At 59.8% G+C, this 12938-nt stretch overlaps 1 protein-coding gene across 1 annotated transcript; it reads left to right on the top strand.

The window, feature by feature from the left end:
* Nucleotides 1-466: 466 nt before the first annotated feature.
* On the top strand, nucleotides 467-12196 carry VOLCADRAFT_107702 (uncharacterized protein). The gene is made up of 21 exons (XM_002957483.1): nucleotides 467-609; nucleotides 1129-1307; nucleotides 1653-1767; nucleotides 2193-2280; nucleotides 2775-2866; nucleotides 3516-3611; nucleotides 4085-4150; nucleotides 4366-4466; nucleotides 5061-5261; nucleotides 5328-5454; nucleotides 5861-6013; nucleotides 6456-6518; nucleotides 6987-7080; nucleotides 7377-7547; nucleotides 8006-8220; nucleotides 8300-8485; nucleotides 8993-9100; nucleotides 10046-10140; nucleotides 10311-10374; nucleotides 10963-11073; nucleotides 11475-12196. Exons 2-21 carry the CDS (start codon nucleotides 1180-1182, stop codon nucleotides 11691-11693), a joined length of 2493 nt encoding a protein of 830 aa, XP_002957529.1. The 5' UTR covers nucleotides 467-609; nucleotides 1129-1179; the 3' UTR covers nucleotides 11694-12196.
* The last annotated feature ends 742 nt before the right edge of the window (nucleotides 12197-12938 follow it).

Genomic DNA, 12938 nt, shown 5'->3' with positions numbered 1-12938 from the left:
CAAAGACCAAGTACTTGACCAAGCCGATGCATTAGCATAGTACGCATTTTCTGCCGCACGAGTTGTGGTGGTGTCTGGGAGGCTACAGGCTAGGAGCCCACAACAGTGATCTTGTCGAAATTTCGTTGGCAGGTCGTTAGTTATCAACACCTACCAAGCAACCATGACAGATGTGCCATGAGCAACGATAGCGCGCGAACACTTTTGTTTTAATGTAATCGCCACGTCCTAAGCTTTGCCAGGCCCGAATTCTTCCCTACATTACCATTACTGTTAGCTTCCAAACAATCCATCAGCTTTTGAAGCTACATTACTTAGCGCAGCGCCGTCAGGGCCTGCACTCGGAAAATGGTTTATTCCATGAAAACATATGGCTTAGGCCAGGTGCCAGCCTTGCGACGCAGCGGAAACACAACCGTCGCACAGTTTGTGACCCCAACGCGCAACCCACATTATCACCTTGCAGCTGCTGGCTTGCATACAACTCAGCCAAACGGGAATGGACTTGTATACTGTCGGCGGAGTGAGGCGAATCTGCGCACGTATGCTGCGACGTATGCTGCGCCGACGGCGGAGGCGATAGTACTTGAAATTACCGGAAGCACGCAGGTGCGTATCAATGAAGGGTTTAAAATTCTTTCGTTACTCCATGATTTTCCTGAAGCTACTGCGCGAAGCGAGGCCCTTGGCGTAGCGGGCCGTCCGCAAAGCGGTCATATGCATAACACTGCCAGCAGGCATTCGCTTTCGTTGCGGCCTTTAACCACATAGAAAACTATTTAATATAGTGGTTACGTACAGTAACGTCTTCATGCTCCGACCACCACTCTTAGCAATGATGGCTACCCCAACTAACCACCTCACTCAATAGTCCTGCTATCCGAGCCAACCCGACCCGCTCCTACATTACGCCCAAAGCGCACCGTCTGTCCACCTGGCAGTGTTCTTAAGCCCTCTCCCGTGTTCTACGCCTCATGCCGCCCAAACCCACATATTCCCCGTCTCGCGTTTACACGCGCTTACCTCGACCCAAATCCCTCTTTGCCTTCCCCACTGACGCCGAGCACCGCACCTTCTCAGGCAACTCCCAAACACCTTGCCCTTACCTTATCTCCTTACCCCCAATAGACCATCAAGCTCGAAACAGGCGAGATTGGCCGCCAGGCCAACGGCGCCGTGATGGCCACGTGTGGCGAGACCATGATCTACGCCACCGCCTGTTGCTCCGCCTCCCCCACTGGGGACGGCTCCTTCCTGCCCCTCACCGTCAACTATGCGGAGCGCTTCAGCGCGGCTGGGAGGACCAGGTGCCGCGAACAGGAGGGGGGGAAAAGGAGGGGACGGGTGTCCCGTCCCGGAAAGGCCGTCACGGAACAGCGGTACCCCCGGCGCCAGCCGGGGAATGAGCTACAACCCCTAAGCGGACCACCCGCACGCCACCCGCGCATGGACGAACTACTAGGACTAACCATTCACAAAGTGAAGGCGGGGCTCCCTTGTACGGGTGATGGCCGGAGGTGGTGTAAAAGGGAGGCCATGTGTCGGCGCAGGACGTGTTGATCAGCTTATTAGGGCAAACCCTGAATCCCACAAATCCTTTCTTGGGGCGGCCCGCTTTCCCCCTCCTTCCTACCGCCCCTCCCGTATCTCAGCGGTGGCTATGTAAAGCGGGATGGTCGGCCCCGGGACTCCGAGGTGCTGGTGAGCCGGCTGGTGGACCGACCTCTGCGACCCATGTTCGGAAAGGGCTGGGCGAATGAGACGCAGGTGGGGGTGGGAGTGGGGGGAGAGGGGGCCGGAGGGCCTGGTTTGCCGGGGCGGGTAGGAGGGTGAGTGTGGGGTATGGGGGTATGGGGGCCGCTTGAGGCTGGGGGTAGCGGTGTCCTGGGTGGGTGCAGGCGGCTGGCTGGGTGGGCTTATGGGCGAGTAGTACCTGGGAGAGGGGGTGGAGTAGGGGGTTCGGGTGGGGGCCAGGAGGGGGCGTGGTTCAGCGTAGCGGTCGACTGCACGTACAGCACGTACAGCTTGACAGGAGTCCTGGGGCGCTGTGGGGACCCTCGCTTCCAAACTGCGGGGCCCCTAGCGAACCATACCCCTCTCCTTTCCTCGTCCCTTCCCTTCAAGGCAAACACAAAACTCGGCTCCCGCCACCCCCGCTCATGGCCCTCCCCTCCGTCTCCCCGGGCCTTTAGGTGCTGGAATGGGTTTTGTCGTACGACGGCATTCACAACCCGGAGCCCATCGCCATTACCGCAGCGGCTGCGGCCCTCCTCATCTCCGGTGCGTTCTTCCCCTTCCACCCGCCTACCCTGGAGTTGGGGTTTGGAAAGGGGTTAACCATCACAAGCACGCAAGCCCATCGATATACCGCTGCAGCAGGTGCCCACGGAGCCTAATCGCCTGCAGGGGGGAGGGGATATCATATCATGGTTCAAGAAACAAAGGATCAACTTCCGACGCCCAAAGCCAAGAGGCGAAGGAGGAGTGAAGCAGCCTAGGGTTGGGAGGGCTAGGGAGGGCTTGCCGGCGGAGGGGAGGACAGGAGCGGGGCTCTGGAGCCCCGGGGTTGCGTACGGCCGTGGGCCGGGGGGGGAAGCTTCGGCACACACCTATTGCGAAAAAAAACACAAACTTTATTGCCGCCCCCTACTGCGCTGCCCCCGAATGCTACTGGCTATCTGGGCCCCAGTATAATGCCACCCGTGCCCCGGGGTATCCCTCCAATCCCGTACTGGCGCTTCCCGTACCGGTCCCTCTCGTGCCCCGTTTCGCAGACATTCCCCTTAAGAAGGCGGTGGCCGGTGTGCGTGTGGGTTTGCTGCCCGATGAGGGGTACGTGGTAAACCCCACAGTGGAACAAATGAAGGTGGGATGGGGGGATGGGGGGATGGGGGCGAGGGTGGGGTTTGTGGGGGGAGAGAGGGGACAGGAAGGGAAGGGGAGGGGTGGGGAGGATGTGAGGACGGTCTGAAAGCCCGGGGGCACCAGTGAGAAGTAGGTAGTGCGTCGCTGTTGCACGCGGTGCCACGGTGGCGGAGTTGCCGCCCGCCCCTCGGCCAGTTCGGTCCTCGACGCTGACGGCCTTGGGGGCAGCCTGTACGAGGGCGAGCGGGCGGCGGCTCTTGCGCTGTGCAAGGCAAGCGCCGCCGCGCCGCCGCTGCCAGCATTGTCGCCGCCGCCACCGCGGCCTCCGGCGCCGACCCGCCTCGGTACGACACGTTGGCAGCCTTCCTGTCCTCCCGCGCCCACGTGTACATGAGCTGGGAGGGGGAAGTGCTGCCGGCCATCCGCGCCCGCGCCCCTACATACCCCTTGAGCGCCGAGTACCCCTCATTTCCCTCCACCCAACATCCTTTTCCTCCATGTCGATGCCGGCACATGATTCTTCGGCTCCCTGCACCATGACTGCCCCTCCCCTCTCCCCCCTTCTTTCCCTGGTATCTGCTCCATGCGCCAGTGGTTCGCCTTACCCCCCCCCCCCACTACACCCCACCCCACCCCACATCTCTCCGCAGGTCAGTCGCCTCGATCTGATGGTGGCCGGCACTCGTGACGCGATCCTCATGATTGAGGGCTTCTGTGACTTTCTGACGGAGGAGCAAATGATTGAGGTGAACCCGGGGATGGGGGGGAGCAGGGGAGAGAGGGGAGGGAGGGGGTTGCACCGCTCGGTAAGGAGGAAAAACCTACAACTGAAAAACTTTTCGCACCGTTGCCGTACATGGTTTCCCCCTCTTCCCTCCGGGAGATCCCTCCCTCGGGTCATTATTCGAACGAAACGAAACACCCCGCGACACGCAGCCCCTTCCCGGGCACATCCTCTCTTCCCCCCGCGGCAACTGCGGAGGCAGCTTGCCAATGAGTTGAGTTGCTTTGAACTTCGCCTGTATGGTTGGCGCCTTTAGACGAGACGTTGGAAATCGACTCGATCGTCTTTTACAAGCTGCCGTACATCATCTTCTACTATCAGCATATGGTCGTATCGGTGCACTTTCCCACCTAGTCGTTCTCGGGCCCTTCCCGGAACCCTCGGCTCCCTCCGCTCTTCCCCCTTTCCCCCCCCATCGTGCCACCTCGGCCCCAGGCTCTTGCTGTTGGCAGCCAGGCCATCACCTCGCTGTGCCTGCAAATGGAGGATTGGGCCAAGAAGGTGCGTGCGTGCGTCTGTATGTATGGGTGTGTGCCACCCCCCGGGGGATTTCCACATCCCTCTTTTTTTGTTTGTGTAGCTATGAGGCCTCGTACTCGCGTTTGGTGGCTGCGTTGTGGATTTGCTGTCGGTAGCAATTGGATCCTGCTTCCAGGCGTAAGATACATACTGCTTCCATACTTGCGTCGTACGATTGCCGTGCATGTGTCGTGCAGGTTGGCAAGCCCAAGCGTACGGAAAGTGTGGTTTCGGTGCCTGACGATCTCGAGGAGCGGGTCATGGCGCTGGTGGGGCCCCAGCTGAGGGAGGCGTACAGGTGCGTGCGTGTGTGTATGTATGTAGGTATGTATGTACGGTGCCTGTGTCTGGTGGGGCCGGTTATATGGGCGGGGGAGGATTACGCACAGACACGCGGAGGTACTTGCCGTACAGTGCGAGTGACTGTGTTGACTGGCTGAGGCGTGTGGGTGGGTGGGGAGGGTGGAATGTGTGAATGTATGTATGTATGTATGTGTGGGTGGGTGGGTGGAAAAAACAAGAAGACGAACCACGGATGGGTGAAGCTGATGCCATCCGGATGAAGGGGGCCCCGGTGGCAGCAAGGGGCCAGGTTGTGAAGGGCGTGGTGGGGGGGGGGTCCTGGTAGGGATGGGGCTGTGGCGGGAGCTCCGGAACCCGAACGGTGGGGCCGGGGCCCCGGAGGGCTGGGTCGAGAACACAAACCGGGGCCACCAGCACTGTATTGCTGACTCATACGCCGATATTCATCACGGCGCCGTTTCTGTGCAATAATTGCCGTAGGTCCAGTGTTGTTAATGTGTACTGTTCCACTCTGTGTTTACACCGCACCCGCACCCGCACCTAAACCCACACCCATACCACACGCACACCCTTATCCGTACACTGACAGGACATCTCTCAGTAAGGAGGTTCGGGGGGCGGCGGTGGCGGAGGCGCAAGCAATGGCGACCGCGAAGCTGGGGGCGGCGACGGACGGCAACGGTACGGCGGCGCCGTACACGGCCCTTCAAATCAGCATGGCGCTCAAGGTGAACTTTGTCGCGGGGGTCCGGGCGGAGATGTTCCGGAAGGGGCCCGGGGGAAAAGAGCGGTACGGCAGGGTTGGGTTTTACCCGTGGAGTTCATATGGGTCCATGGGGCTCCGTTGCCGGTGCAGAGCCCGACTCCTGCGTGGGTGGGTGGCTGGCTGGCTTGGTGTTGGAGGGGGAGGTGAGCAACACCCACCAAAAGGGGAGGGGGAGGAGGAGGGTTGCGAAGGACGTGTAGACGCCTGGAGGTTCCCGGTAAGGGCCTGTTGCGCCCCTCCACTCCACTCCACTCCACTCCACTCCACTCCACTTGGTGGGACCTGGCTTCATGCAAGGGATTCCACCGCCGCCCCCTCCCCCTCCCCCCCCGGCGTTAGAACCTGGGACACACCGACAGCTCACTTCCCACTTTCTCGCACATAATGACTTCTCCCCCCTCCCCCGGGGCTCGTGATTCGTCTTTCCCCCCCTCCGGGCACATACCACCAGCCTGGGACGGGACCCAACCGCAGTGTTTTCTTGCTTGCCGCCACCGCACCGAGGTCCCACACCGCACATTGATGGCGCTAATCAACATCCTTTTACCTTTCATCCCGTGCCATGTAACGCTACGAACTAACACGTGCCGTACGGCACTACATCGTACTTTACGGTACGGCAGTCCGTGGAGAGCCGCGTGATGCGGTCGCTGGTGCTTGAGGAGGGTATTCGTGCGGACGGGCGGCGTGTGACGGACATACGGCCCATCGCGAGCCGGGCGGGGTTGCTGCCCCGGACTCACGGCAGTGCGCTGTTCACCCGGGGGGAGACGCAGGTGGGCGGGGTGGGGCGGGGTTGTACGTGTGTGTTTGTGTGTATGTGTATGGATATGCGTATGGGGGGGAAGGACTAGGTGTTAAGGGTCAGAAGCACATAGACGTCCGCCCACTCCTATCGCTAGTCGCTGGTGGGCTGCTGCTGTTGCCGGCGGACAGGACGAGTACGACTGCAGTACGACTGCAGTACGAGTGCGCAGGAGGAAGCATGGGTACGTGAAGTGATTCGGGATCTCCCCCCGGCCTGTGAGGTCCTCCAACCGGGGGCCCGCGCCCCTGGGAAGAGGCCTCCCAACCTCCCCCAGTGTACCGCCAACCGCAACCGCCACAACAAACCTCAGTCGTACCTTGGGACCATTCGGGGCTGATTTGCAGTTGTGTCGTACTTGATGTAGTTATCCATCCTTTCCCCACCCCACCCCACCCCGCCCCGCCCTAAAGGCCATCTGTGTCGCCACGCTGGGAACAGCAAGCGACGCGTTGCGGGCGGACACCATGAGAAAGGTACGACATGGAAGTATGTACGGAGCCGTATTTATGTAAACACACTATACGGCATGCCTCCCTTAGCGGACCCCTCCCGTTGAGAGAGGACCCCCGTCCCCCCGGGTCAAGTTGGGCGAGCATTCCGCATGGCGGCGGGCGAACTTTAGGTCTTGGGACTGTACTCTAGGTGTGGAGTCCATGGCAATGGCAGCGAGAGGAGGGGAAGAAGCGCGGCCCTACCTGCGCCACAATATTGGTCATGAGCTCCTGCTCCTCGCCGTATTACAGCTACTTCCTGCATGTACCCGCTCCTCCACCTCCATACGGTGCACCTCCTCCGCCCCGGCCCGCCCCGCACTACTTTTATAGGTTCCACGGCGCACTGCGGGTGTTTCCTGCTCGACCAGGGTTTCTTTGCCGGTGCTCTCTTAGCATGGGAACATGTCGTACCTATGCCGTACTTGCGCTTGTTCTTTCCTTTCGTAGGCCGAGGAGGATGACGGTGGCGAGGGGCGGTTCTACCTGCAGTACCACTTCCCGCCGTCGAGTGTGGGCGAGACCGGCCGCGTGGGGGGACCAGGTGGGGGGGGTGGAGGGGCGGAGGGACTGGGGGGCCTTCGCTATCCCTTCCTCGATCCCCCTCTCATGCTGTACACCCTCCCCCCGGTCTCTCTCTTGCCGTACTTGCCTGGGGCCCCCTTCTTCCACTCTTTTCTTCCACTTTTCCTTTTCTCACATCCCAGGCCGAGTGTCTTCTTGATCTTAGGGTTCAAGTCCCAGTACTCCCACCTCCCCATCCCCTTTCCTGTTTGATTATCTTCACAACCCCACCCCCACCCCCACCTCCACCCCCACCTGCCTCTGGGTCGTCCTCAGGTCGTCGTGAGCTGGGCCATGGTGAGCTAGCTCAGCGGGCACTGGCCCCCATCGTGCCCAACCAAGAGCAGTTTCCGTACACCGTACGGCTGGAGTCCACCATTACGGAGTCTAACGGCTCATCCTCCATGGCCTCCGTGTGCGGGGGCTGTCTGGCGCTGCAGGACGCGGGTGAGGGGGGCTGGGGGGGGGCTGGGGGGGGGAAAGACGAACCACAAACGAGTGAAGCTGCTGCCAGGGCAAGAGTGTACCAGACGTAGAACTGACCGAAAGGCGTCCGTGAAGACGGCGACCTCCGGATGACGTAGTGAAGATGATGTCGGAAAAACTACCTACCTAAGCCTCCAGGACTAAAAAAGCAGAGAAAGCAGTAATGCCAAGCCTGGGGGCTCGGGGGGGGCCCTGAGGGGGTAAACACCGGGTCATAAAGGGCCAACTGCTCCTCCTTCCCTGCTTTGCAAAAACCACCAAGGCGCGCAGCCGCTTGCTCCCCCGTGTCCGTGTCCGTGTCCTCCTGCTCGCAGTATTTATTTAGCGGCAATGACGGCGACTGCTGCCCTGCCTCCCTCCAGCCCAATCACACCCAAAAGCCCCCCTCACGATATCACCGCCCCCTCCACCCCTCGCAGGAGTGCCCATTCTGAGGCCCGTGGCAGGCATTGCCATGGGCCTTATCTTGGAACCAGCAGCCCAGAATCCAGATCCTGAATCCGGATCCGGATCCTCCTCCCCCCGTCACGTGGTGTTGTCCGACATCCTGGGTAGTGAGGACGCCCTGGGGGATATGGACTTCAAGGTGGCCGGGGATACGGACTCCATTACGGCATTCCAGATGGATATCAAGGTACGGTGTACGAACCCGTACAAACTATATGGATGTCTATATGTATGTATGTCTTCACTGTGTGCACATGCCCACGAAGGTGGAGGGCATCACGCTGGAGATCATGTCCTCAGCTCTGAATCAGGCCCGGGAGGGTCGCAGACACATCCTGCAGCAAATGGAGCGGTGCAGTCCGCCCCCCGCCGGACGACTGAACGCGCACGCACCCCGGCTGCTGAGAACTATGGTAGGAGGGGGCCCGAGGGGGGAACTCATGTGCGAGGAGGTGGGAAGTGAACTGCCGGTGGGGGCCGGGGGCGGTGGGGGACGCGCTGTGAAGCATTGTGAGGATGTGTTGCTTGGTTTGGTGCTGGGGTGGGGTGGGGTGGGGTGGGGTGCGATGTTTGCGATTTCCTGTTGGGGCGACGTGGGGAAGTGTTCCTCGCCTCGTCCGCCCAGCGCCTTGGTTCCCACTCCTCCATCCCTCAGGCGCCATGGCGGTTTCCTGTCAGACCCTCACCTGCCACCACCACCACCACCGCTGTCTGTCTGACTGTCTGTCTATCTGTTTGTCTGAGGTGTTTATAGGCCCGTGTTGACCCCCTTCAGCTCAGTACCACTAGTACGGCAGAACCGCATCAATGCAGAATCCGGGAGGTCTGTGGATCCTAAATCCATCCCGTCAAAAAGTTTGGTGGCTTTTGCATTCTATCCTGTCTTTATGCTCAATTCTCTCACCACCTTTGTGTTCCTCTTGGGGGCCCCCCTGTCCCCCTTCCCCCTCCCTCGCCAGGTTGACCCAGCCAAGATCGGTGCCATCATCGGTACGGGAGGTCGTACAATCAAGCAGCTAAAGGAAGTTACTGGAGTTACAGCCATCGAACTGGACGAGGACGGCCGGGTTAGTGGGGGAGGCCTGGGGGGAAGGGAGGGGAAAGAGCAGGGGGTGGCAGTGTGTGTGTGTGTGTGTGAGAGAAAGAGGACTGCAAAGGAGGATCCGGGCTCACCACCCCGATTCGGGCACGAACATTTTTGACAATTTTCCGTTTTGCCCGAAAGAAAAAATGATGCAGCCCGGAGTGATACGAAAGGATTTTGGACTGCGCGAGGCGCGGCTTCGGGTCCGCCACGGAAGCCAATCGAAGGCGTTTCCAGGAAAACCCGAAAGATACTTTAGCGTCAATCTACGTGGTTCCGGGCGCGGAAGGCGCCCTGAAACAGACTCTTGCAGTGTAAGGCCCGCTTGGTCGGCAGTCAAACAACAACAAGTAATAAACGTGCATTGCGGCTGAAGTCTGGCATTAACCTACCCGACATATACGTGAACTGCATCGCACAGATTTTCCTCGGTTTGGGGTAACATCCTTGCCTGAACGACTGCCCTCGGGCCCCGCGATCCCAAAAACGTCAAACAGCCGATCTAGCATTTTGCAATAGAATACAGCTTAATTTTACCCCGAAAACCGCTCGGGACAGTTTCGGGGTGCCCGAAGAAAATGTCAGGGGCCTGACGGGGGAGCTTTCGGGGAGGGCCCCGGCAGGTTACTCAAGAGGGTTTCGGGCACAATCAAAAATGTTGGGTACGCTGTTGAAGAACCCTGAGGAGTATGAGGTAGGATACGTGACACAGCGAAACCCCAACAACAATATTTTATTCTTCACGGAATGAACCACCGCCCAAGGTGGCCGGGGAGGAGGAAGGCGGCGAAGTGGAGAGCCTGGCAGGCGAGTGTACAACTGTAAGAGGGGTATTTCCCCCGTGCTCTGCCGGGACATCTTTCTCTCCCCCCCTTAACCCCCTTTCCCCCCAACCCAACCCAACCCAACCCAACCCCCCGGGGTGCAGGTCAATGTCGTGTCCCCCAGCCAGGAGGCCGCAGCTCGCGCCATGGAGCTGATCAACCTGCTGGTTTCGGACCCGGAGCCGGGGACTGTGCTCAGGTGCGCGGGGAGGAAGGTGGTGGTAGATGGCTGCTTGTGCATCTGTCTGTCTGTCGGACTGTCTGCCTTTGTCTGAATCTGTCCCTATATTGATGTATGTGTCTCTGTATGTATGCCTGTCCTCAACCCGCTGGGCTCCACCTCCATCCCCAACGTCCTTCGGTCTGCAGGCAGAGGGCGGTGACGTCCGTGGCGGCCTTTGGCTGCTTCGTGGAGCTATGTCCAGGACGACAGGTGGGGGAAGGAGAGGAAAGGAGAGAGAGGGACCTGGGAAGGAAGGGGGAGGGAAGTGGTTGGGGAGGAAGAGCTGGGAGACCGGCGGTGGTGGCGGTGGTGCTGCTGGTGGTGGCCAAGGGTGCAGGGGGCCATGAGGATTAGGAGAAAAGGTGGGGGGTTGAGGGGAGGGAGAGCTCTCGCGAGTTCGGGGCAGTCCTCATCTCCACTTGGGGTGTGGCCGTTGTTAACCTCCTCCGGGGTGGGGCTCCCGCGGTCCTGCCTGGGGCAATGGTTTCTGAGGGGCCCTGAAACACCTGGCATTTGCATGTCGTTTCCCTCCCCTCAGCCCTCGCCTAATGCTCTTTTTCATATGTTTGCCATGCTGGTTTTCCCTTTCACTTCCGGTACCTGCATCATTTTACGCATATTTGCTTCTCCCCGTCCCGGAATTGGTGTGTTGCTTCCTTTGCATCGGTATGATCCTCCCCTCCCGGTTTTCCTTTTCCTGTTCCCTTTGTTCCTGTTGATATCATTTCCCGGGCTCCCTGCCGTATGGGTCGTGTGTTTGTGGTCGTCTGTGTCCGTGTGTCTGTGTGTTCCCTTCAGGGTTTGGTACACGTCAGCGAGTTGGCGGACCCCCCGCCCTCCGACGTGGGCTCCGTTGTGGCGGTTGGTGACAAGATTGATGTCATGGTCATGTCGTGCGACGGGGGAAAGGTGGGTCATTCAGGAAAGGGGGGAAAGGGGGATGGGGACCCCGGGGCTTTAAAGCGAAGCGAGGGGGGCTGGAGGGTGGTAGCGGCGGCGCAGGACCGGGGGTTTTGGGGGAAGACGGGGCCAAGAAAGCACTTGGCTTCACTTGGTCTGGCGGTAGGTGAGTGAGTCGGTGGGTGGAAGGAAGAAATGCTTTCCTGTATCAATATTGGTGTTCCGCGCCTAGCTTCACATACGACGCATTTTAAAAGGACCGGCTCATGCAACCTTGTTAAGTCACAAAGCTCCCTGGTTCCTAACTGCCTAACAATTTGACTCCCCAATCATGACTGTCAACTCCTCTCGATTGCCCTCCCTTTCTCCCCCTCCCCTCTCCCCCCATCCTCATTGCATGGGGGCCGCAGGTGGCGCTCAGCCGGCGGGCAGTGGCCCTACTGGATCAGGGGGAGGGCTACCCCAAGTTCAAACGGGCAGCACCCGGAGGGGGGGAGAGAGGCGTTGGGGTCGGGGGAGGGCGGACAACGGGCATGGCGGGGCCAGGCTTGGTGGGAGGTCGTGGGGGAGGCAGCAGCGGTGGCGGTGGAGGGGGCCGCGGTATCGCGGACCGCAACCGCCGGACGTGACAAGCAAGCAAGGCCCAGACGACCCAGCCACAACCCACTCTGCCAGTTAGGCAGTCGAGTAGTTAGCCGTTCAGACAATCAGGAAAGACGACGCGCTCGGCACTCCCAATGGGCGCCTCATTTATATATGTCCAGAATAGGCAACTTCTAACGATCTGCTCATATGCCGCAAGGCAAATGGCGCCACCAGTGCATTAGGGGCCACCACTCCGGGGCCACCACTCCTGCACTCTCGTTTTTTGCCGTGACGTGTGTTTCCGGTACAGAGTTTTCACATCGGCGCGTCAGGTCGCAACACCCGGCGAAGGGAGGGGAGCTGCAAAGGGGAGTCTATTTGATATTCGGGCGAGTTGTGTAATTCATCATCCCGCAGTTAGATCTAGCTGATGCAGCTGGTGCGGACGCCAGCAGCATCACGAGGGGTCCTGGGTGCTTGGGCCTTTGGGGTGTGGGTGGCTGGGTGGGGTGGGTAGGTCATCTCGCTGGGTGTAGGGGTTGCGCACACGCACGCTGTTTTGTTCGTACGGTATTGGTGGTGTGCATGCTGGTATGCGCCGCGGGACCCACTAGTGATGACGCTTCAAGTATACGTGGTGATGGTGGCGGTGATGGTGACGGTGGGTCCCACGGCGGGACGGCCCATAGTAGCCTTGCACAGCACATTCAACCACGTCATACACGCGGCTGTGGCATGTTCGTGTATACCCAGCAGGCCGCACGTACATGATGCGGCGGTTGCGCTGCTGGAATGTGCGTTGGATTGCGGCGCAGGTCTTAACCTAACCATCGCAATGCTCTACATACGTGAGTGCTTGGTAGCTGCCCAGCGTTGTGCTGCTTGCGTGTCTGTGGTGTACGATACGGCACGATGGCAAATAGGACGCGCGTTTTACTAAGGTGATGAAGAAAGTTATGTGGAAATTCGAATGGCGCACGGCCGTGCCTGGGTGGCCGTGCAGCCAAGTATTTCTGAGCATCTTGACGTTTTTGTAACGTGACTCAGACAGTACCAAGCAACCAGAGGCACTCACCCGCCTGCCCAGTAGCACCTCTTAAGGGGATGCACCGTAAGAGCACGACCAAGGGACAAACGGAGCCCAGAATAAAACCCTAAAGAAGGTAACAAAGGGGGGGTAGCCAACCATGGGCAACCCTAACCGCCAAAGCCACCACCCCTTGGACAGCCCAAAGCTCTCAAAGGCTTGGCAGGGCGGGGGCGGGGTGATGATAACCACTAATTCCAAA

The sequence above is a fragment of the Volvox carteri genome (genome assembly GCF_000143455.1).
Source record: "Volvox carteri f. nagariensis unplaced genomic scaffold VOLCAscaffold_74, whole genome shotgun sequence".
Taxonomy (NCBI): domain Eukaryota; kingdom Viridiplantae; phylum Chlorophyta; class Chlorophyceae; order Chlamydomonadales; family Volvocaceae; genus Volvox; species Volvox carteri.
Note: the sequence above shows the minus strand (reverse complement) of the source record. Positions and strands in the feature narration are given on the sequence as shown.